Source organism: Mesoplodon bidens, assembly GCF_964165515.1.
Source record: "Mesoplodon bidens genome assembly, chromosome: 2".
Classification (NCBI taxonomy): domain Eukaryota; kingdom Metazoa; phylum Chordata; class Mammalia; order Artiodactyla; family Ziphiidae; genus Mesoplodon; species Mesoplodon bidens.
The window spans coordinates 54,893,786-54,918,166 of record NC_138177.1 but is presented as its reverse complement, the minus strand read 5'-3'; the positions used below and the strand labels follow the sequence as shown (position 1 = coordinate 54,918,166).

Genomic DNA, 24,381 nt, shown 5'->3' with positions numbered 1-24,381 from the left:
TAGTGGTATAATTACTCAAGCTTTGAAGTCCAACTGCCTAAATAAATCCTGGTATCCCCATCAACCAGCTGTGTGACCCTCGGCAACTTACTTAATCTCTCTGTGCCTCGGTTTTCTCAGATATAAAATTAGGATAGTAACAGTATCTACTTCATGAGGTTGTCATGAGGATTAACCAAGTTAATGCATGTAAAATGCTTACAGTGGTGTCTGCATACACAGGAAGGACAAGGCAAATACTAGTTATTATTCCTATAGGAAAATAGGATGTGGCTTTTTGGTGAGCATTCAAAAACAGGACTTCCAGGAGAACACTGAGTTGAAAAGTAGGGGCTGCTTGAAATTAGGTCTTCCTGTGAAAACAAAAAGACTTCTTTAAGGGAAAGACAGATGTGGACTGCACACTGTAAATCCCATCCTTCAGTGCTAACTCTCCCAAAATATTGCCTTAGTACAATTCCTTACCAAACTTATACTCCAGCCTAAGAGAGAACATTTTAAATGAGGGACTAGGTCAGCCACTTTGAAGTTCCAGGAAAATCAGAGAAATCCGCAGTTTTTACTATTTTTCCATCCTGCTACCCACATTAAACAGCCACATAAATTTGCTTCAAACTTTCCCCCAGGCACTCACCTCTGGACAGAGTTCAATTATAAGGAACAAGGTCACCAGAGACTATTTTAAGAAGTAGTTCTAATGAACGGACAAAAGGGAAGGGGTGTCTTTTTCAACTTGATCTACAGCATTTACCACTTGGAATCTTTTTCCATGTGTGCATGGCTACATACGTATACACATAACACAGCTGCATTTTTATTGAGTGCTATTTGATCCATTTGGAAAAAGCCTGTTTGTTGGGATTCATTTGGGAACTTAACCACAGACTTAAGCTGCTTCAGCTTGAAAAAGCTGGAGGAACCTTCCGGAACTACTTGCTAGTGCTGTGCAAACCCCATCTGCTCCAGAGATTCTCTGATGAATTTACCTGTGCTCACAAATGATACCATGGGGGCACACAAGGTTGTCCTGTACTCTCATCCCTCACCATCTTCCTCCTGCCAAAGAGTACAGGCAGACAACGTCTAATTGTCTCTAAGACATCACAGAAAATGCATCCACGTGAACCTCATATTCTCTGCTATCCCTCCTATTACCCACTCATCCTCCCCAACGGGCAAAGACAACTCCGCTATACACATTCACAGCGGGCAGGTGATAAAAAGGGAAAGATGTGAACAATGCAAAAAAAACACTGATTTTAAAACATAAATTAGAACCCGACTAACATATTGATTTTTTTCATTCTATAAAGTGAATGCGATTGGAATCCCATCCTTGAAAACACCACTAAGATGCTGATACAGCATGATTAGTCTTCCATGCCTTGTTCTCTGATTGGCATCAGAGGAACAATCCCCCACTATCAATGCAGCCCTTAGGGCACACCTCCTCCAACCTCTATCCCCCCCTACCACACACACACACACACACACACACACATGCACACCTAGACCAGCAAGAAGAGGGGCAGAAAGGGCGAGAAGTAGAAATGTGACACTGCCTAGCAGTGCAGGCAGCAGCATAGAAGGTCTGCTGCTCTGAGGAGGAGGGAGGCTTTGCCCAAGTGTTTCAAAGACCATTTTCATATGCAAAGGCCTAAAGACAGCCCTGTCCCAGCTATTTCTACTCCAAAAGTGCTTATGTATTTAGTTTATCAAACTTGTGTCCACCTCTTTAGCAAAAATGCTTAAATATCAGATATTGGGCCTCTGACATCAAATATGCCAGGAATCTTTTAACTTTTCAAAACTAAAAAATAAAGTGTGTTATGTTTTATTCCAAAACAATACTTCTGATTCATCACTAGAAGGGCTTTGAAAACTTCTTCTGCAAGTTCACAGAGCAATCTGGGCAGATACACACAGTTTTGGTCACAGACATAATCTATGTCAAGTTCAAGATTTAAAAACCTGCCTAGGGAATTCCCTGGCAGTCCAGTGGTTAGGACTCCATGCTTTCACTGCTGAGAGCCTGGGTTCAATCCCTGGTCGGGGAACTAAGATCCCGCAAGCCGGGCAGTGCAGCCAATATAATTAATTAATTAAAACCAATTAGTTAATTTTAATTAATTAATTTTAATTAATTGATTAAAGATCTGCCTAAAAGTCAGAACAGCCCAATTCATTTAAGTTAAGAGGTTCAAATGACGATTATGATTGGAAACTGCTGTTCACTTGAAATGAGGCACAAAGAATCATGTTGATCAAGTAACATGTACAAATAAAACAACCTTAATTTAATGTTGGGCTGTGATGTTTCTAATTTAGAGATTTAAATTCAAATCAAGTATTACTTTTATATGATGCTTTTTTTTAATTGAGATTTTTATTGAGACAGTTGTAGACTCACCTGCAGTTATAAGAAATAACACAGGGGCTTCCCTGGTGGCGCAGTGGTTGAGAGTCCGCCTGCCGATGCAGGGGACACGGGTTCGTGCCCCAGGTCTGGGAAGATCCCACATGCCGCAGAGCGGCTGGGCCCATGAGCCATGGCCGCTGAGCCTGCGCGTCCAGAGCCTGTGCTCCACAACGGGAGAGGCCACAACAGTGAGAGGCCCGCGTACCAAAAAAAAAAAAAAGAAACAAAAACTGCCCAACAGTTTCCCAGAGTGGCCATTTTACATTTCCACCAGCAACATACAAGGGATCCAAATGCTGCATCCTCACCAGCATTTGGTGTTGTTACTATTTTTTACCTGATCAACTCTGGTAGTTGGACAGGGGTATCCCACTGTGGCTTTAACTTGCATTTACCATGCTCTTTTAAAGGGTATCAAAGTGTGAGCAACCTGAACCTTGCATCAATAAGATGGACTGGGTGAACTTCGCTGGAGCACAAGATGCCAGCCCATCAGAACTATCCTGACCCCCTTAACTCTCTTTATTCCAGGTTCTTCAGTTCCTGATAGGAGACCAAAAGGAAGGCAGGGGAAGAGGAGAAACTTTTAAAAGTTTAACAAACAATAAGAGAGAAACTGTACTCTGTTTTTATGGCAGTTGAGATAAAGCGAGACTAAATACTGTGGCCTTTCTGATGGAATTAGGCCAGACTGAACTGGGTAGGCGAACTTGCCCTCGGTTCCCATTGCCCCCTGTGTTTATACTGAACCACTTCTCAAAACAGGGCATAACCATCTCTCTTTCTGATAGGCTCCCTTAACAAATTAATATCCTGTCTTATTCATAATACAATAATGTAAGAATCTTACATGGTACCTAGCATATAGCAAGTGTTTCATAAACACTGGATAAATAAATGGTTAGAATAGTTGGATGGATAGATGGGTGGATGGATGGGTGGATGGATGGATGGATATGCTTCCCCAGATATTGGGGGTTTAACATGGCAGTTATGACTAAGAACAAGAAATTAGCACCAAAATTTGGGGCTTTTTAGTCACTAATGTGAAAACCTGATGATTTCCAAAGTCTCTGCTTGTACACCTAACCCCTTATGAACAGACTGCTTTGCCAATGCAGACAGGATAAAAAGGTGTTATTTCACACCTCACTGCCTACTGCCTGTTTGCACTCACAGGGATCTCTTACAATCTTGTGCTGGGGGAAGCCTCCAATAGTGCACAGCCGATAAGGTACAGGCACCAACCTTTGAAAGCAGACCTTCGATAGAACCTGATTCCTGTCACCCCAGGGAAGACTTCCGAGAGATCAACAAATTCAGCTGGCGTGTTTCAAAGGCTGAAATCAGCACCCCTGAGAAAAGACCATGGACTTGTGGCCTTTTCTTTTGCAAACCTATATTCTTCAAATCTTCCTCATAGGGATCCAGGACCCAGCCACAGGAAGAGCTGGCTGGCTATGCCCCCCTCACGCCATGTCTTCTTCCCTTCTACTTTAGCTTGCTCTGTGCTGTGGACAATGAGTGATAACAGGATGTGCCTGAGTGGTTCCCCTCATTGGCTCACCTCTGTAGGGAGGAACCAAAGTGCAAAGGCTTGGTGAACTGGACCAGACTTTGCTGTGTATTAATTCTTTTTGTACATCTGCCCAGAAACCACTCAGTGGGGGCACTGTTTGAGAAATAAATAAAATGAGTCAATCAATAACCCTATGCACTGCATAATTTATTGCATACTACATAATCAACTGCAGCTGCTACTGAAAAGAAAATATATAAATATGTGTGTGTGTGGTGTGTGTGGTGTGTGTGGTGTGTCTGGTGTGTGTGTGGTGTGTGTGTGGTCTGTGTGTGGTCTGTGGTGTGGGTGTGTGTGGTGTGTGTGGTGTGGTGTGGGGGGGGTGTGGCGTGGTGTGGGGGGGTGGGGGGGTGTGGGGTGTGTGTGTGTGTGTATCCCCACACAAACAAAAAGGGAAAATAACCAAAATCATCGCAGAGTCCACACAACAGCCTTCTAGCCTCCTTTTCCTGGGAGCAAAGCCCCGTGGGCCCGAACAAAGCCAATTTCATCCCTCCTTAGAGATGCAGTGATGGAGGTGGAAGAGTCTGATTCCAGGAAAACCATTAATGCATGAGATTCCTATTAGGTGTGTGGTTTTGATAATATGCTGGAAGGGAGCGCCTGTTTACCACGGCCTTCCAGAGGTTAGTTTACTTGTCTCAGCCAGCGCCACGGGAACACGCTTTTCAGCCTGCGGCCAATGAGCTCAGCCAGCCGGGGCCCAGTGCTAATGATGCAGGTGCTGCCAGTCAGAGGTCAGGTGAGAACGCACCCTGTGGTCAGCAACAGCACCCAGCCTCGGCCCCCCAAGCGGCCAGCCTTCTCAAAAAGTTTGCACAGGGGTATTTTTGGTTCTGAGGGCAGGGAACGCAATGTCTCAGGTGGTGAGGGTGTTCAAGAAAGGAGGCCACTGTCTGACCCACCCCACATACGTTCCAATCATAACAAACCCCTAGCCAAAGCTCAGAGCCGTTACTCAGCCTCCCCTCCCTCCCAGGGCACTGCCCGCGATGTAGTCTTGCCAAATCCCAGAGAGAGCCCTACCCAGAGAAAAGGCGTTTAACCTTGGCCGAGGAGCTCAGTGGAAAGTTTTATTACTTGTCATGGCAAAAAAAAAAAAAAAAAAAAAAGGAAGAAAAAGAAAATCTCACTTTTGAAAATAAACTCTTCTTTGCCTCTCTCTGGGAGGAGGTAGGGCCACAAAGGCAGAGACGGGATTAGATAGTAGATGAAGGCGGGAAGCATCCTTCAGCGTTCAAGGGGTGTAACCGCAAGAAGTGATAATGCCTAATCCTCTGCACAGCATCGTCCACAGTTCATGATGCCCCCCAGAATGGGGAAACAAAAGACAACTGCAACCCAAATCTTCCACCCTGAATAAGTACCAAAAACATCCACCCAAATTAAGACCATGTGGAACACTCAGTCCAGGTGGTGAAAGCATGGAACTAATGAGGCCAAAGTTGTGGTTCATACTTACATAAGGACCAAGCGGACTCAGACAAAGAGCACACTGTGCCCCAGCCCGACCAGAACCCTGCCCACCAGCTGTTGCACAAATCAAACCTGTGGTCACAAAGAGATGGGAGACCACACACACACACACACACACACACACACACACACACACACACACACACGGCTCAGTGCGAACTCTGCCATGTTCCAAGAAAAATGCAAACAAAACCTCCTACTGAGTTTGGATAAGATGCGCTCTGCAGATAAAAAGACAAGTCCACCTATCCACCCATGCCTGGTAATGAGATACAGGAAGCTGAAATAAGCAGATGATTCCACTCCCTTCAAGGCACAGCTCACAAGCTACCTCCTCGGGGGCCTTCCCTGACACCCCCAGGCAGATATGGCCAGCTCCTCCCAGGATCCTGATCAGGATTTGGTTTCCTCTGTCACTTCTCACTCAGCTCCTGGGGGAGGGACTGTGTCTCCCCATCCTTTATCCCACAGCCCAGCTCAAGCTTGAAACAGGGTCAGAGAAAGACATGCAGGAGAGGAAGGTAGGTATGGCTGCACAGACAGCCTCTGCCCTCTGGGGTTTCAGAAGTTCTGACAGTCACCTCCTTTTTGAGCACCACAGAGGGAATGGCTCCCAGGAGCACACACAGACTGCAGTCGTGGCACACAGCAAAGGCCAGCAGACCCCAGCAGCAGCCACCTCTTACTTGGGTCTCATCGTATGCGGGCACAACCTTGAAAACCATCGGACTCTCACCACTACCCCAGGAAGCAAGCGGTACCGTCCCTGTTGTACAAATGAGGAGAAAGGCTTCAAGATATTAATTAACTGGCTTAAGACTGCATCACTAAAAAGTGACAAAGCCGGGTTTCAGCCAGGAGCTCTTAGCCACCCTGAATGTGGACTCCTAACAGGAAGGGACTTAACTCAAAGTTACAAGCAAATTAACCATAGGAACATCTATATCCTAACCTAGGTAGGTTTCTGATGGTGGTAGGTGCAAAACAGGAGCTGAAAACGGAGGAAATTTGGAAAGAGGGAGGAATATCCGTCCATGAGCAGAGGGTGAATCTACATCTTGCACTGTCGACTGGGGCTATATCTACTCCAAGAGAAGGGGGGGAATTGGTTCTTGCAGACAAGAAAACCTTCCTCTATGCATAAAGCACAGGCAGATACACAGTACATAAACAGACAGTACATCTGTGGTATTAAAATGTCATAAAGAGGAAGTGACAATTGGGGAAAAATAGCTAAAAATGCTCCTGGGGGAGAAATAATGAAAAAAAGAAAAAAAAGCTAGAGAAACACTGATCTACAGGAAGCAAACAACAGGTAGCAAGACAAAGAGTGGGAAGCAAAGGAGACCAGTCAGATGGGGCCATGTTGGGCCTGATGCACATGGCAGAACGGTGAGCAAGGCAGGGGATGAAAACTCAGTGTGCCCAGGGCAGCCTCATCTTTCCTTCTCCCTGCCACACCATTCTTCCACATGTTCAGTGAAAAATATATCACATATCAAACACAGGGAAAGGAATATTTATAAAGTTTATAAGGTATAAAGAATAATGAAATAACACCTGCATACCTAGCACCAGCTTAAGAAAGATAAAGCTATCAGTGCTTTAAAGGGCCCCTGAGCATATGTCAAATACATCTCAATTTTTAAAATGTCAATTATACCTCAATAAAAATAAATAAATAATCAAAGCAAAAACAAACAAACCAAAAAAGGGCTCTGATTATCTCTCCTCTGATTCTTTTTTCAGCTTTTTTTTTTTTTTTTTTTTGGCTGCGTTGGGTCTTCGTTGCTGCGCGCAGGCTTTCTCTAGTTGTGGTGAGCGGGGGCTACTCTTCGTTGCGGTGCACGGGCTTCTCATTGCGGTGGCTTCTCTTACTGCAAAGCACGGGCTCTAGGTACACGGGCTTCAGTAGCTGCAGCACGTGGGCTCAGTAGTTGCAGCACACAGGCCCTAGAGCATGCGGGCTTCAGTAGTTGTGGTGCACAGGCTTAGTTGCCCCATGGCATGTGGGACCTTTCTGGACCAGGGATTGAACCCATGTCCCCTGCATTGGCAGGCGGATTCTTAATCTCTGTGCCACCAGGGGAATCCCTCTCCCCTCTGATTCTATCTCCCCAACCAGATATGACCACTATCCTGAATTTATTTTCATGGCTATCTCATCTTTGTGATCATACACATGAATGTATCATTTAGTCTGTACAGCTCTATGTGCATAGGACCATATCTGGTAGATTCCTCTGCAACTTGCCTTATTAGCTCAATGTCATGATCCAGAAATTCAGCCACGTTGACAATTACAATTATAATTCATTCCTTTCCATGGAATAAATTCACTACAATTCATCCATTTCCCCATAACGAATATTTGGATTGCTTCTGGCTCTTTGTTACTACAATCCCATTGCTGCAATGAACGTCCTGGCTCATGTCCCCTGATTGGCAGAGAAGAGCTTCTGCAGGGAACATGTCCGAGTTAGCACTGGTAGCTGTGGACTTCGTACCTCTTTGACTTCTCTAGGTAATGAAATACAAAGAAGCCATACCAACACATACTCACAACCACTCTGTATGAGTTCAGGTGGCCAGTACTTGATATCATCAGGGGATTTTTGTTTTATCTTTGCCAAACTGAAAGCATGAAATGGTATCTTGTAGTTTTAAGGTACATTTGCTTGACTACTAATGAAGTTGAACACATTTTCATAAGTTTATTGGTCATTTCTGTTTCCTCTTCTGCAAATTCCTTTTCCCATATTGAGCCCTTTTTCTATTGGGTAACTTGTTTTTTCCTTTTGAAATTTCTTTATATATTCCAATACCAAACCTCTGTCAGGTTGCAAATAACTTCTCAATTAGTGACTTGCCTTTTCACTTTCTTCATTGTGTTTCTGGATACATACAAAGATGTACATTGATTATTATACATTGATAAGTTCTTGGTTTTAATGTGGTTAAACTTATCAATTTTTTCCTCTACAAGTTATACTTTTTGTGTCTTAATTAAGAAATCTTTCTCTACCCTACCGTCAAGAAGTATTCTCCTCCTACATCATGCTTTCTAAAAGTTTCATACTCTTTTTTTTTTTTAAGTCCTTTTTTTTTTCTGGCTGCATTGGGTCTTCGTTGCTGCACGCGGGCTTTCTCTAGTTGTGACGAGTGGGGGCTACTCTTCGCTGAGGTGCGTGGGCTTCTCTTGTTACGAAGCATGGGCTCTAGGCGTGTGGGCTTCAGTAGTTGTGGCACAAAAGCTCAGTAGTTGTGGCTCTCGGGCTTCGCTGCTCTGCGGCATGTGGGATCTTCTTGGACCAGGGATCGAACCTGTGTCCCCTGCACTGGCAGGCAGATTCTTAACCACTGCGTCACCACGGAAGTCCTATTTTAAGGACTTAATTCACCTTGAAAATGATTATGAATGGTATGAGGTAAGTATTCATTTCTTTTTAATATGACTCAACAATTGTGTCAGCACTGTTTATTGAAGTTTATCTTTTCCATGCAGATCTGAAATGCCACATCTGTCAAAATCAAGTTTCCATCTAGGTGCAAGTATTTTCTAAACTCTATTCTGTTACATTGGTCTATTTATCTATCCTGGTGCCAATACAACAATGTCCTAATTATTATATCTTTATTAAGTCATAGTATCTGGTAGGGCGCATACTCTGATTTTGGTATCAATGTTATGCTCTCTTCTTCATAAAATGAATGTTCCCTCTTTTTCTATTTTCTGAAAAAGCCTGGAAAAGATTTAAATAACTTGTGCCTTGAATGTTTGGAAGAAGTGGTGTGTTAGACTATCATTTTCTTTACAAATAGATTTTTAACTACTTATTCAACTTCTTTTCACGGTTATAGTACTATTCAGTCTTTCTATTTCTTCATGAGTCAGTTTTGGTAAGACACATTTTCTAGAAATGTGTCTGCTTTGCCAAAGTTTTCAAAATTATTGTCATAAAGTTGTGCAAAATATCCTCTTACTATATTTTTTCATCCTCTTTTCCACACCTACTATTGGTTATTTGTGCATTTTTTTCTTGACCAATCATGCCACTGATTGTTTCATTAATGTCTACTCTTATTTTTGTTCTTTCCTTCGTTTCTTTTTTCTGTTCTTTTCTAATTTCTTAAGTTGTATGCTTAGCTCATTAATTTTCAGCTTTTCTTTTGTTTTAATAGGAGCATGTAAAGTTATGCACTTACATAAACTTAAAATTATCCAAGTAGCACCCTACAAGTATTGATATGTAATATATTTTTCATTCATTTCTAACTATTTTCTAATTTCCAGTATGATCTCTTTTTTTACCTATTATTTTAAAGTTTGCTTTCTTTTTTAATTTCTAAATGAATTAGAGTTTTCAGGTCATTGTGTTACTGGTTTCCAACTTAATTACACTAGGATTAGAGAAGGTAACCTATTTAAAACACAGCCTTTGAAATTCATTGAAAATTACTTTATGGTTAAGATGTGGTCAGTTTTTATAAATATTCTATGTGTTCTTTAAGAGGATGTGAATTCTCCAGTTGTTAGATGTAATCATTTACATTTTTTTTAAACCTTCAGTGGATTCCTGCTTCCCAAACTATAGTATTTAAGATCCTTCATAGCCCGCTTATAAGCTACCTTTTTATTTATTTATTTATTTGGCTGTGCCAGGTCTTAGTTGCGGCATGTAGGATCTAGTTCCCCGACCAGGGATCGAACCCAGGCCCCCCGCATTGGGAGCGCAGAGTCCCAGCCACTGGACCGCCAGGGAAGTCCCCATTTACGTTTCTTATATCAAGCTTATTAATTGTATTATTTGCTTTCTTCTATCTGATATATCAATTAGTGATAAAATTATGTTAAAATCTCTCCCTAAAATCACATATGTATCTATTTATCTTTATGGTATTGATCAACTTTTGCTTTCTATATTTGGAAGCAAAATAAACAAACTTAGAATTATAATATCTTCCTCATGAAATGAACTTTTTATCATTAAACAAGAACCCTCTTTGTCACAAATAATGTTCTTTGCCAGCTGTTAATGAAAATGCACTAGTATCTAGGTGGACGTGACAAAGATGAGTCTTATATTTGCTGGAACACCTTTTTCCATCCTTTCACTTTCAAACACTCTGTGTCCTTGTGTCCTTCCATTTTAAGTATATCTTGCTAGGAAGCATCCCTGTGGATGCTGTTTCATTTCTTTGTTTATTTTTCTTTTTTTCTGTTTTACTTTTATCCAGTCTGACAATCCTTTTCTGGGGCTGGGGGGTGGATTGGGTCCATTCACACTGATTGTGACTACTGATATATTTGCATTTATTTCTGCCATTTCTTTGGTGCTTCCTCTTTGTCCTACCTTTTTTTTTCCATGTTTCATCCTTACTTTTTAATGAAATTTCTAACAAATGAAGCCCACCATTTTTTAAATGTATTTTATTGAAGTACAGTTGATTTATAATGTTGTGTTAATTCCTGCTGTACAGCAAATTGATTCAGTTATACATATATATACATTCTTTTTCATATTCTTTTCCATTATGGTTTATCACAGGATACTGAATATAGTTAGGACTTTGTTGTTTATCCATTTATATATAATAGTTTGCATCTGCTAATCCCAAACTCTCAATCCATCCCTCCCCCACTCCTCTCCCCCTTGGCAACCACAAGTCTGTTCTCTATGTCTGTGAGTCTGTTTCTGTTTCATAGATAAGTTCATTTGTGTCATATTTTAGATTCCACATGTAAGTGACAGCATATGGTATTTGTCTTTCTGACCTACTTCACTTAGTATGATCATCTCTAGGTCCATCCATGTTGCTGCAAATGACACTATTTCATTTTTTATGGCTGAGTAGTATTCCACAGTATATATGTGCCACATCTTCTTTATCCATTCATCTGTCGATGGACATTCAGTTTGCTTCCATGTTTTGGCTATTGTGAATAGTGAGAAGCCCACCATGTTTTAAAAGGAGGAAAAGAAAAAGAATACTACTATCTCAACATCCCTACTTTACAGAAAATGATAAATTAAGATTCAGTGGTGAAAAGCCTTTCTAAGGTCAGAAAGCTAACAAATGAGAAAGCCCAGGACCTAATCCATCATCCAGCACTCTTCCACTCCACGAGAGCTGACCCTTTCCCACAGCAGCAGTAGTGAGACTGGCTGAATTTCACAGATACTCCTCAAAATAGTTCATCTTCCCCCCCACAGAGATAGAGAACACAAGTATTAAGCTATTTATTTTACAGATGGGAAAACTAAGACCTAAGGGCAGTAAGTCATTTACCTAGGGGCACAGAAACTTTGTGTTAGAAACAAAAATGTTAAATTTCTAGAAACATTGATGTCTTAGCAAATACCAAACAAATTTGTGGAAGAAAAGAAACACATTAACGAAGGCTGAGGTGGATATATTCATAACTAGTTTAAGAATACCAAAAAAATGGATTACTTATTATTAGGTTTGCTCAGAAGGTTATATAAAATTGAATGAAGGTGATCAAAAGGCACAAACTTCCAGTTATAAGAAAAATAAGTACTAAGAATATAATGTACAACATGATGACTATGGTTAACACTGCTGTATGGTATATTTGAAAGCCACTAAGAGAATAGAATAGATCCTAAAAGTTCTCATGACAAGGAAAACACATTCTTTTCTTTTTTCTCATTTTTTCTTTGTATCTATATTAGACAATGGATATTAACTAAGCTTATTGTGGTAATCATTTCACAATAGGTGTATGTTAAGTCATTATGCCGTATACCTTACTTATACAGTGCCATATGTCAATTACATCTCAATAAAACTGAAAAAAAGGAAGTTGTATGAAATTTTAAAATATATTCAGATCTGACAGCATCTAAAATTTTTAATTTTTTTGCTACTTTAGAAGATGGAAACTTGAGTACAAAAAAGTCATCATTATCATATTTAAAACAAAGAAAGCTGGTGTGCTACTGGGATTTTCTGTATTCTAGGATGAGAAGCAGGCCCAGAAAGTACCGATTTTCAGGAAAGAGCTGAAAAATAGCCCAAGTCCGATGACATCTCTAAGCACATGGCACTGCTTTCTCAGTTCACGTCCGGGTCTCTTGAGCCCAGAGGCTCCTGCTTCTTCTGTCCCTTCAGTTACTTCACCTCCGTGAACCTCTAAGAATCAAACATTTCTCCTGGGTTGACTTCCAAGTCCATTTTTGGCTGTGCTTTGTTTTTACTGGGTAGAATTCCAAGCACAGACTCATTTTTTTTCAGATTAGGAAACCACAGAGGCAAGATGCATATATGAGAGGATGCTGGACAAAGCCTGGCCCCTACACTAGAGAAAGATGCTCCTGGCACTATCTCAGGCCCCGTATTAGCTACAATATAAAGAGGTTCTCAATCCCGCCTCTTGAAAAAGCACTTGTCAAACATCTGCTTGGAAGAATCTCTTGTTCTCAAAACCAGGCCAAGGAAAGAGCAAAATACTAGAATTCTGATCTACAACAGCTACTGTAGCATAAATTACTTGACATGAAAATCATTCCCACTTCTTAATGAAATCATTCTCTTTCTTCTGAACTGAAATCACATAGATTCTCAACAGGTGGTTTTTATAAGATCATTTGATTAAGAATGGTCTTAAAGAATAACATTTGAAGTTAGTTTTTGTCTAAAACCTTCATATTCATTGGTTTGAAAAACGACTTGGAGGAAGTAAGCACAGGATAAGCATGTATGAAATTTTTATCTTATCAACATCATTAACAATTTATCTTATCTTTATCTTTTATTTTTATCTTTTTATCTGATAATTTATCTTATTGACCAGTAACAATTCTTTCTCATCTTTTCCAGTCTTCCAAGGCTAATATCCATGTCTCCTGATTTCCTAGCTCAGGTCTCTTTCTTCACAAAAAGCAAAGGAGAAAGAAGCTTAAATGGAAATGATGCACATAACCGTACCTTCCTTGCCAGCAGGTTGGCTACTTGAGACACACCCATGTGGCCAAGGAGAAGCCACACCAGCCGCTGCTTGCCCCACTCCATCCAGAAGCTCCACTCAAAGTCTGTTGGGTCCTAAATCGGCCAAAACAGCAGTTTATCAGAGGGATCTTGGTACGTGTTTGAGGCAGAACACAAACTCCAGTTAAGAAGAAGGCCAATGTGAGACCAAATGCTATAAAACGGCATTTACACAACATTTCCAGCATCTACCCCACCACACACTGCACCTACTTATACACTCCCCTCCAGCTTAGCTGGTTTCATTGCCATTCCCCCACTGAGTGTCTTTGTTAAAGCTGATCCCCCAACCTCTGGACCCTCTATGGGATAGAAACGATTATTGACCCCACGTTATAAAATATGAAACAGAGACTTAAAGAATTCAGTTCACTTACCCAGCGTCACATAGATAGTACAAATAACAACTTAGGTTATCTCAGTTTCATCACCCAGATGCTTTCACCAGCAAGAGAAATGTATGCTGGACACTAATAAAATTGTGTAAGGTCAGTCATGTTAAATCTTGCTGTCACTTACAGGTAGGAGGATAATTTGATAAAGAAATTAACTAATTCCCTATAAGATTACAAGGAAAGATGAAAGATATACTTCCCTTCACCTTGGGAAGCTATGTCCATCAGTGCCCTTTGTCTGCGTCTGTACCAGGCTCTGTGTCTATATGGCTCCCTGACAGGGGCAGGTGAAAAACCTCTGGCAAGACTGGACCCATGGACACCTGCGGGCTCACACCTAAAAGCCTCGGCCTCAGGAGCTCTGGGGAGATCATGGCAGCCAAGCTGAGCATGGAGGGAATAAGCACAGTGATTCGACACTCTCAAACGGATAATGCGGGCTTGGCCCATGAGCATCTCGGCACCACCAGGATGGAATGCAGATTTGAGGCCCTCAGAATTTTCTAGCCAAATCGTGTGGGTGATGAAGGAATCCCCCACTGACTATTGATCTATCGATACTGAACATCTCATCAGTCTCTACAAGTGAAACTTTGAGTCAAATTTTTAACTGGGTTTAAAGGAAAATAGGATTTTTTTCTTTTTTTTTCTTTCTTTGTTTTGCACCTGAGGAGTGAGGGGCAATTTCATACAAGTCACACATATTACAAAACTCTTTTTTTCAGAAGGTAAAATATAGATTGAAGTGATCTTGATTCGTATCAGACTATGGATGTAAAGGTAGCAAATGTAGCAGCTAAGGCTGCCGATTCATCTTGGGTTTGGATCCCAGATCTATCTACATACTGGCTGTGATGACCTTGAGTGAGATACTTCACCTTTCCACTGTCTGCTCATATGATAACAGGACTGATTTTCTAGGAATTTGTGAGGTTTAACTGAAAATACATGCATATCAAAATTTTAAAACCGTACCCGGCACACAGTACTCACTAAAAATTGTTACTTGCCACTAACTGCTAGTCCCATGTGCTTTCCATCCTGTGTTAACCAGCTAAGATTGTATCACACTTTACATGTTGCCTCTTGTTAAAAAAAAAAAAAAAAAAGTTTTTCTATTTTCCAAATGAAGAAAGACAGCAGTACTGTGCTTCTCAAACAGCACGTTTTCCCCACAACCAAGATCCTGATACACACACAACCTGCTCATAGAGCCCCCATCCCATGAAAATCATAGATCTGGTCCAATTCCTTCCATTCAAAGACTGACTACATCAGAGCCCAGGATGTGCCCACGCTGCACACCCAGGCAGCAGCAGAGCAGAGAACTCAAATCGTTAACCGGGCTTTATCCCTGTTCCAGAGCTCACTTCCTCATCTTAAAAATGTCAAATTAGTGGAGGGTCAATCAACTGATTAAAGGCACAAAGGTCATGTGATGAGGCCATGCTAGTAATATGCCACTTTGTAACATGGATGCAGACACTAAAAACCAAGATTGAATTTTTTTACCCCCCTCAAAATAAAAATCCCAACATTTTAGCTTTCTAAGTATAAATAATGTTTTTGAACATTCAGAATTACATTAGAATTCATCACCTCAGACTTATACCTATGTTTCAAAACTTTTCCAAGTTTAATTTCTAGGGGGGAAAAATGAAATAATATTTCATAACATTCAAGAAACCAAAAATCCTTCATGCTTCATCCTAAGGCCCAGAACTACTGAAAACACTGTGCTGGTAAAATCCCATCAACAGGGCTTCCCTGGTGGTGCAGTGGTTAAGAATCCACCTGCCAATGCAGGGGACACAGGTTCGAGCCCTGGTCCGGGAAGATCCCACATGCCGTGGAACAACTAAGCCTGTGTGCCACAACTACTGAGCCTGCGCTCTAGACCCCATGAGCCACAACTACTGAGCCCGTGTGCCAAAACTACTGAAGCCCACGTGCCTAGAGCCTGTGCTCTGCAACAAGAGAAGCCACCGCAATGAGAAGCCCATGCACCTCAACAAAGCAGAGTCCCCGCTCGCCACAACTAGAGAAAGCCTGTGCGCAGCAATGAAGACCCAATGCAGCCAAATATAAGTAAATTAAATAAATAATTTTTTAAAAAAAATCCCATCAACCAAACTACATAGTCTCTCATCACTAATTATTTCAGAAAAGAGCCATTTAAAGGAAATAAAAACACTTTTCTTATGTCTATTCTTCTCCATTTAAAATATTTACCTAAAGGAAATAACCAGACAGAAAAGTTGAATTAATGAATAGAAGATGGCCAATAAGTAGCAGTTACTGATTTGGGGAAGAAAAATGTTGACTTGCCTGATTCCATAAGCAAAAGCCTTATAGACCCTGAGCTCACTCATTTCAAGGTAAATCTTAAAGTCTCAAATCAAGAACAACTTTTTCATGTTCTGTTCCCTCCCCATTTCCTTTCTCGATCCTGTAATTCTTAGTCAATTAGAAGCCTCTTCTTTGGTTCTGTAAGGAAGTCAAATATAAACCGGGGATAAATTCTAGCTGGACAGAGCCAGGAAGGCTCCCCCGTGGAGAAAGAGGAGCCTGAACTCCAAGATTCACATCCAATCTTCTACATCAGCACTTCTCAAACCTCAGTGGACACACAAATCAACTACAGATTTTGCTAAAATGTAGATTCTGATCCAAGAAGTCTGGGATAGGGCCTGGGATTCTGTCTTTCATCAAAGCTCTCAGGGGATGCCATGCTGCTGGCCTGGGGACCACATTTCAAGTAGTAGAGACTGACATCATCAATCATGATTCCCTACATTTTTCATAAGCCCAGAGAATCCTTAACAGCTCACATCACCCCATGCCATTCCCAGGCAGGGACACACTAAAGCTGACCACCTAATATTCACAAACAGAGCAACCATCAGCCTGCTCACCATGGAAAGCTCTGAGCGCCTAAATGTGAGAATTTAATAAACTGAGTGAGTTAAGCATGGTTATTCATTCTGAGGCTTTCAGTGTGCAATGAGGCAAGAACAGAGAACTCTAAGGATATGATGATTCTGGGTCTCTTAAATAGTGACTAACTTCCTGGTGAAACATTATTTCTCCTACTCTTAACAAGGAAAAGGACCTGGGCCTCTTTTCCCATAGAGAGCAGAGTTCTACACTAGGTATGGGGGGGAGGAAGTGCAGAATTCCTCACCCTGGAGGAGGTCACGGTACCAACACTAACTCCCTAGACTCTGAAAACCACTGCAAAGCAAGACAGGTAACAGTGGTGTCATTCATGTACATATACTAGAGATACAACTGAGACCTTTCCTTTTTTTTAATCCATGTTACAGATGAGTTAACTGGAGGTCAGAGCAGGCAAAACTAGAGGCGGCAGAGCTGGGTTTCAAACCCAGTCCTGTCTGATACCAAAGAGGAAGCCCTTTTCCAAGATGTTTCTACTCGTGCTGACGCTCTACCTGGATTCCCCCACCATTCCCAGACACATACACACCCCCCACTATCCGACCAAATTGTTTCCAACCCCAGGGATGCCTCCTTAATGCCCCATATCCACAGACATGTCAGCTCCAGTGTGAAGCCTTCTCCACCCTTCCAGGTGGCCCTCACTGCAACCCTTTCTCTGTCAATTCACAACTCAATTCTAACACTTTTACGATAGCACATTTTACTATAGCATATTTAGTATAGCACTTTTCATTCTCGCTATTTCATGTATTTTCTCTCTAGAGGGAAAAAATAGTAAGTTCCTGAGAGCAAAAACCTTGACTTAACCACAAATTCCTATCATGATTACCCAACCATCAGTAGGCCTTTAAAATGGTGGGGAAGTGAAATCAGGTGACCTAAGTTCTCATCACATTTCTCCCCCTGTGTAAACTTGGACAAGTCAGTTAACTATCTGGCCCTGAGCCTTCCTGTATGTAAGATGAAGGGCAGATTGCTTTCAAAGGGTGGAAAAAAAGTTATTTTTTTCCTAAAGGAAAAAATACTAAAGGAAAGAAATACTAAGAGAACAGCTAGTCACAAGCCTACAGACAGCGTCCTGACTGAGTGCCTATCATTCGGGGGGTAGGGGGAAGAGATCCCCCCTCACACTCCCATGTCACCAACCCAGGCCTCCAAGTTCCACATCCACACTGTCAGCCTGTTCTGTTCCAGCAAGTTCCCCAGTCATCCAGCCTCTTCCCCAGACTGGGAAGAAACTACAGCATACAGTCTGACTATGTGCTATGATTCTGCCTATAGCGAGATAAGAAAAGGAAAACTATCCTCAGAAAGGTTAAATATCACATCCAAGGTCCCACAGCTAATATATGACAGAGCTCGACTTTAAAGCCCCAGGTCCTCAGGCTGCAGAGTCTGTGTCTCATGTAATAAAATATATGTAACATACAATTTATCATCTTAACCATTTTTAAGTGTGCAGCTTAGTGGCATTAAGTACATTCACGCTGTTATACAACCATCACCACCATCCACCTCCAGAGCTCTTTGTTTTGTAAAACGGAAATTCTGTACCCATTAGACAGTAACTCCCCGTTCATACCTCACCCCCACCCCTGACAACCACCATTCTACTTCTGTCTCTATGGATGTGACTACTCTGGGTACCTCATGTAAGTGGAATCATACGGCATTTGTCCTTTTGTGTCTGGCTTGTTCCAATTGACACAATGTCCTCAAAGTTCATCCATGCTGCAGCATACTGCAGAATTCCCCTCCTTTCTGAGGCTGAATAATATTCCACCACTGTATGGATATCCCACATTTTATTTATCCATTCATCTGTCAATGGACATTTGAGTTGCTTCCACTTCTTGGCTGTTGTGAATAATGCTGTTAAGAACATGGGTGTGCTGAAGGTTTACTTTTTAGTATTTTGAATTTTAAATGATTTCCTAATGTTGCCAAATGATTTTTTTTAACATGTGTACTCATATCTGGCAGTTCAAATCTCTTTCAAAATCATCTAGTACTTCAAGGGCAGAAAGTTAAAAGAAAAAACTCCTGGCAAATGAAGATCTTATGTTGCCAACTCACCACTGAGTAAATTTTTCCTCATTCTAGCCATGAATTCCCACCAGCCCTGAAGCTCACCAGATGACAGCGCCTTCAGTCCTGGCCTCTTAGCTGGAGTCCTGCAGTGTTATCACAGGGGGATGGCCAAAACTCTCCTTCTCTGCTTTTTTCCTGCATTCCTCAGACCACGTGGAATTAACATTGGCTGAAGATAACAATCCCATGGCTAATATGGCCAGGCCACTGGACTCAAATGCTGTTAAAGCACCCGGTAACAAGTACAACCCCAAGGCACCTACCAAGACACCCCAAGGGAGGCTGAGAAAGTCATCCCACAAAATCAGTTACACCAAGTCCACCACTGGTTTTTTAACGCAGACTCTCCCAAGACCTTGCCTACTTTCCAGTAAATTACTGCTCTTACCAGTAGCTGAAACTTTAACTCACATATTATTAGAAGGTTATTTGCCAGGATTTAACAGAACTGAAACTCCACAACTTAGGGATTCTGAAAAAGCTTGAGTTTGGGGGAATTTGTTGTTTTGCTGCTGTTGGTTTAAGGTAAATTCACATAGCATAGAATTAATCACATTAAATTCAACTCAGTAGGGCTTCCCTGGTGGTGCAGTGGTTGAGAGTCCACCTGCCGATGCAGGGGACATGGGCTCGTGCCCCGGTCCAGGAAGATCCCACGTGCCACAGAGCAGCTGGGCCCGTGAGCCATGGCCGCTGAGCCTGCCTGTGCTCCGCAACGGGAGAGGCCCACAACAGTGAGAGGCCCACGTACCGCAAAAAAAAAAAAAAATTCAACTGAGTGGCATCTACACTTCCAGGGTTGTGTAACTACCACCTCTATCTAGTTCCAAACATTTCCATCACCCCAAAAGGAAGCTCTGTACCCATTAATTGGTCACCCCTCCTCCCCCAGGCTCTGACAATCATGAATCTGCTTTCTATCTCTATGGATTTAGCTACTCTGGGTATTTCATATAAATGGAGTCCTGCAATGTGTGACTTGGCTTCTTTTACTCAGCATAATGTTGCTAAGGTTGATCCACATTGTAACACGTACGAGTACGTCTTTCTTTGTTATGGCTGAATCATATCCCATTATAGGGATATACCACATTTTGTTTATCTATTCATCCATTAATGGATATTTCAGCTGTTTTCCCCTTTCGTCTACTGTGACTAATGCTATAAGTATCTGTGTACAAGTGTTTGTTAAAATACCCATTTTCAATTCTTTTAGGTCTATACCTAGGAGTAGTCCTGTTGGGTCATATCACGATCTATGTGTAATGTTCTGAGCAACCCACAAACTGTTTTCCACAGTGGCTACACCATTTTACATTCCAAGTTTGAGTTTTTAAGGCCAAAAAAAAAAAAAGTCTTCCTAAACTAACCCTCTGCCCACAGGGAGTTTTACTAGCATCACAGAGAACTCAGCTCTTTCAACAAGGCCTCTTGCTGCTCTGAGCCTGCTTACCTCCTTGGGCACAGACACTTGAGGAATCTGCTGTTTTAACATTCCAATTTCATCCTGGGGGCAAACGTCAGCAATGGCTGGAAATAAGGGGGTAAAAATTGGCTTTGGGATATATCTTATTACATAAAGTGCTCCCTGGAGAGAGAGAGAGAGACCAAGTGTCCGTGCAGGGCCGACCCGCTCGCCTGGGGAGGGGGACGCGAGGCTCTCCTCGCGCGGCCGTCTCACCGGCGCCGGGCGGCCACCGAGACATTGCCTTCAGCGTCCTCCGGTGGCATCCTCCCGGGTTTACGGAGCAAAAAGCCGAGCACAGGAGCCACTGGCTGTGGGTTTCGAGTGACCACGTCTTAGGGCCATAGAAAGCTGCCTCTGGGGTCTTGGGGACGGAGAGGTTAATAGAATGACGAATTTGTCCTGGTTTTTCGCATAAAATTAGGCTGGTAATACCGAGCGCTTAAAAGACTGCTAAGAATTTGGAGGTGTGTGGGGTGAGGGCGGGAAGGGGTTAATGCTAGGTTTAGGACTACTATGGGAAATGCCCAATTTAAAGATCTCCCCATCTTGGGTCGCGCTCTCGGAAGCTCAACCCAAGTGGAGGCGCCGCTGCGCGGGCGGTCACCTCCCCGCGTTATGACACCTGGCGGTACCCTGCAACTCCCACGTCCCCACGGCCAACCTCTCCGCGCCGGCTGGAACCAGCAAAAGTCTTTGCCCGCCCACGCCCCTTTAAACGGACTCTGCCTTTTCCTTTTATTCGGAGGACAGAAAAAAAAAAATAAAAAATAAAAAAATAAAATAAATAAAAATAAATAAAGTGCTCCCTGAAAAGTTAATCCTGTCAGTCTGCAGGATTTTGCATCTGAATTTTTTAAATTCAGTAGTTCTTTCGGTTTGTTTGAAAGAATTATTGTTTTGTTAAGATCGATACAAAGGCTAAAATGGCTATTTACTTAATGATGAAATCTGCTCTGACCAGCAAATTTATGACCATCCATAAACGCGATCAGGAACTGAAAGAACGTGATAGAAATCTCCTGGGTGCAGACAGTCTTGGCTCAGTACCCACCAGAAGGAGGGTTCAGGACCTTAGAATCGTAAAATTCAATTCCTCAGGGTTCAGGAAGAGCTGCAGCCTAACTGGAATGTTCAGCTACTTCCACTGACTCCATAGAGTTAAATCTGACCTTCATTTCTACACTCTTGTGGGGCCTTGAAGGGAGCACGGGTGGAGATTCCCACAGAGTTAACAGAGGGAATTAACATCACTGACGAAGAGATCGTGGGCTTTAACATCCCTCCCAGTAAAGGACAGCAAGAACACAGAGGAAAGTGATTGTAATGGATGGCCTCAGAGGAAGGCCTGCCTGCTTCCCGGAGATACTATTCTTACCTCGAATTTGTGTCTATCACAATGCAGGGAAAGTGACCTTATTCTCGAAGTGGCTGGATGGAGCCAGTGGTGTGCTGTGTGTGGCAGAGACTGGACTGTGCTCACGTTCAGGAGAGCCAGGCTTGAGTCTCAGTTCTGTCACCTACCCTTATGTGACCTCAGGCTGGTCAGTCCTCCTTTGTATAATTAGAATTTTTTTAAATTTATTTTATTGAAGTATAGTTGATTTACAATGTTAATTTCTGCCGTATAGCAAAGTGACTCAGTTATACATATATCTATGTGTGTGTGTGTGTGTATATATATATATATATAATTTTTCATATTCTTTCCCATTATGGTTTATCACAGGATACTGAATATAGTTCCTGTGCTATACAGGAGGACCTCATTGTTTACCCATTCTATATATAATAGTTTGCATCTACCAATCCCAAACTCACAGTCCATCCTTCCCTCCCACCTCTCTGGCAACCACAAGTCTGTTCTTTATGTCTGTGAGTCTGTTTCTGTTTTGTAGATAAGTTCTTTTGTGTCATATTTTAGATTCCACATATAAGTGATATTATATGATATTTGTCTTTGTCTGACTTACTTCACTTAGTATGATAACCTCTAGGTCCATCCATGTTGCTGCAAATGGCATTTATATAATTAGAGTTTAAAGTGATCATAAAAGCTAAAGGGATTGATTGGTGAATTGCAAAGTCTAAAGTTAAAAAATGTTAATGCCTCTACAGTTGAACTCGACCCTCGAAATCCATCCTGCTTATTGCTATCAAAATAATCACACTGAAATAAGGGCTAGCAAACTTTAATAAAGGGCTAGATGGTAAATATTTTCAGCTTTGTGAGCTACAGAGCCTCTGTGGCAACTATTCAACTCTGATGGTGTAGCCCGAAGGCAGTCACAGTAAGACATAAACAAATGGGAGCAGCTGTGCTCCAAAAAAACTGTAACCACAAAAACAGGTGGAGGGCCAAATTTGGTCCAAAGGCCCTGGTTTGCAGGCCCCTCTTCTAAGGGATTGCCATTTCTCCTAGACCCACCACTTGTCTCCTAGTAAGAGTAGGTCAGGAACATTGTTTTATTACACATATTGATGGCATTTAGGTAATTTACTATCATCTCTGAAGTCTACATCTACAGACGAAGCAGATCCTACGAAGGCCACAGAAGTCTCAGCTGCAGCACACCCATTACCCTTGGTTATCCAGGAAAAACTCGGAGCTACTGCACGTCTTTTTCCTCCCGGTACTCTGCACTGGACATACTTCAAAGGTGGGGACTATTCTCTGCACAATTGGTCTTGTTCCCCCCATTCTGTTCCCTCTTCACAGCACCAAAGTAACATTTTTAAGATCACACCTGATCAAGTCACTCTCCCACTTAATATTCTTCAGGTTTCCCCCTTAGCATACCAGAGAAACATTCTCAGCAAGATGCATGCAGCTCTTCCTATCTGGCCCTGCCCAGCCTTCATCATCCCACCCAACTTTTCTCCCCAGTTCTGCAACATGGCCGTGCTGACCACTCAAATGTGCTGTGTTCATATGGCCGAAACTTCCCACCCTTTGCTCCCTTTACTTGGAGAAACCTGTCCCTCAAACATCAGGATGATGACCTATCTTTCAGGCCTCAGGTGAGGCAAGCCCTCTCCCAGGAAGCTTTACCTAATTCATCCATTTATAGTCCAGACAGATTGTCCCTTGTCTATGCTCCCTCAATGTACGACGGTTACCCATATCATGGCAATTTACCACATTGTACTTTAATTGTAGGTTACTGAGCTGCCTCTCCACTAAACTGTGACCTCTCCTCCCGCCCCAAAAGGGACTACATGTATATTCAGCATTGTATCCTCCAAGAAACCAACACATACTAGACACTCAATAAAAGCTTGTTGAATAAACTGAATGACATATGGGCCAAATCATTTTTAAGAACCTAGTGTAAACACAGTCTACTGGGAAAAGGGAATAAGAGATACAAAAAGTGGAGAACCTGGCACCTATCCTTGAATGCCTTTATAATCACAGTTAGAGAACAGAAACTCATGGAATATTTCTAGTGCGTGATGTGCTCTGCAGATTATCTTCACTAACTCAAGGCCCACCCTCTGGTTATATCAATTACTTGCTCTAAAGAGATGGACAAAATAGAGTACTGTCATAATAGAGGGTCTATTTCATGATTTAATTATAAGACTTAAATAAATTAAAATATGGAAAATACTTGGAATAGTGCCTAGTACTTATTAAGTACTATGTGTGTGTTTGTTAAGTAAATATGCAAACAAAAAAACAAACAACAAACTCTATTTTATTCTGATAGCCCCAGAAACATAAATCTGAGAGTTTTCAAGCTGTATATCCTGAAACAGATAGAGATACTCATAGATATGGAGATAGATAGAAGTAGAGAGGGGACCTGCTCAAGATTCCCTCAAACCCAGTCAAAAGAAAGGAAAGCAGAAAGGTTCTAGAAACTGGACTGGAAAGGAGTGAATCCATGATTAACAAAAGGGGAACATCTGCATTCAGAAAAGCTGCAACATCTAAAATGCCTTGGGAAAGCAACCATCTTAAGCTTCTTCTCAAAAT

At 41.9% G+C, this 24,381-nt stretch overlaps 1 protein-coding gene across 1 annotated transcript in view; it reads right to left on the bottom strand.

Moving 5' to 3' along the window:
* Positions 1-24,381, bottom strand: part of HHAT (hedgehog acyltransferase) — a 378,452-nt gene that overhangs the window by 299,769 nt on the left and 54,302 nt on the right. Inside the window, exon 4 of the mRNA XM_081223558.1 lies at positions 13,428-13,541. Within this exon, the coding sequence (XP_081079684.1) occupies positions 13,428-13,541 (114 nt within the window). The remainder of the gene's footprint in view (positions 1-13,427; positions 13,542-24,381) is intronic.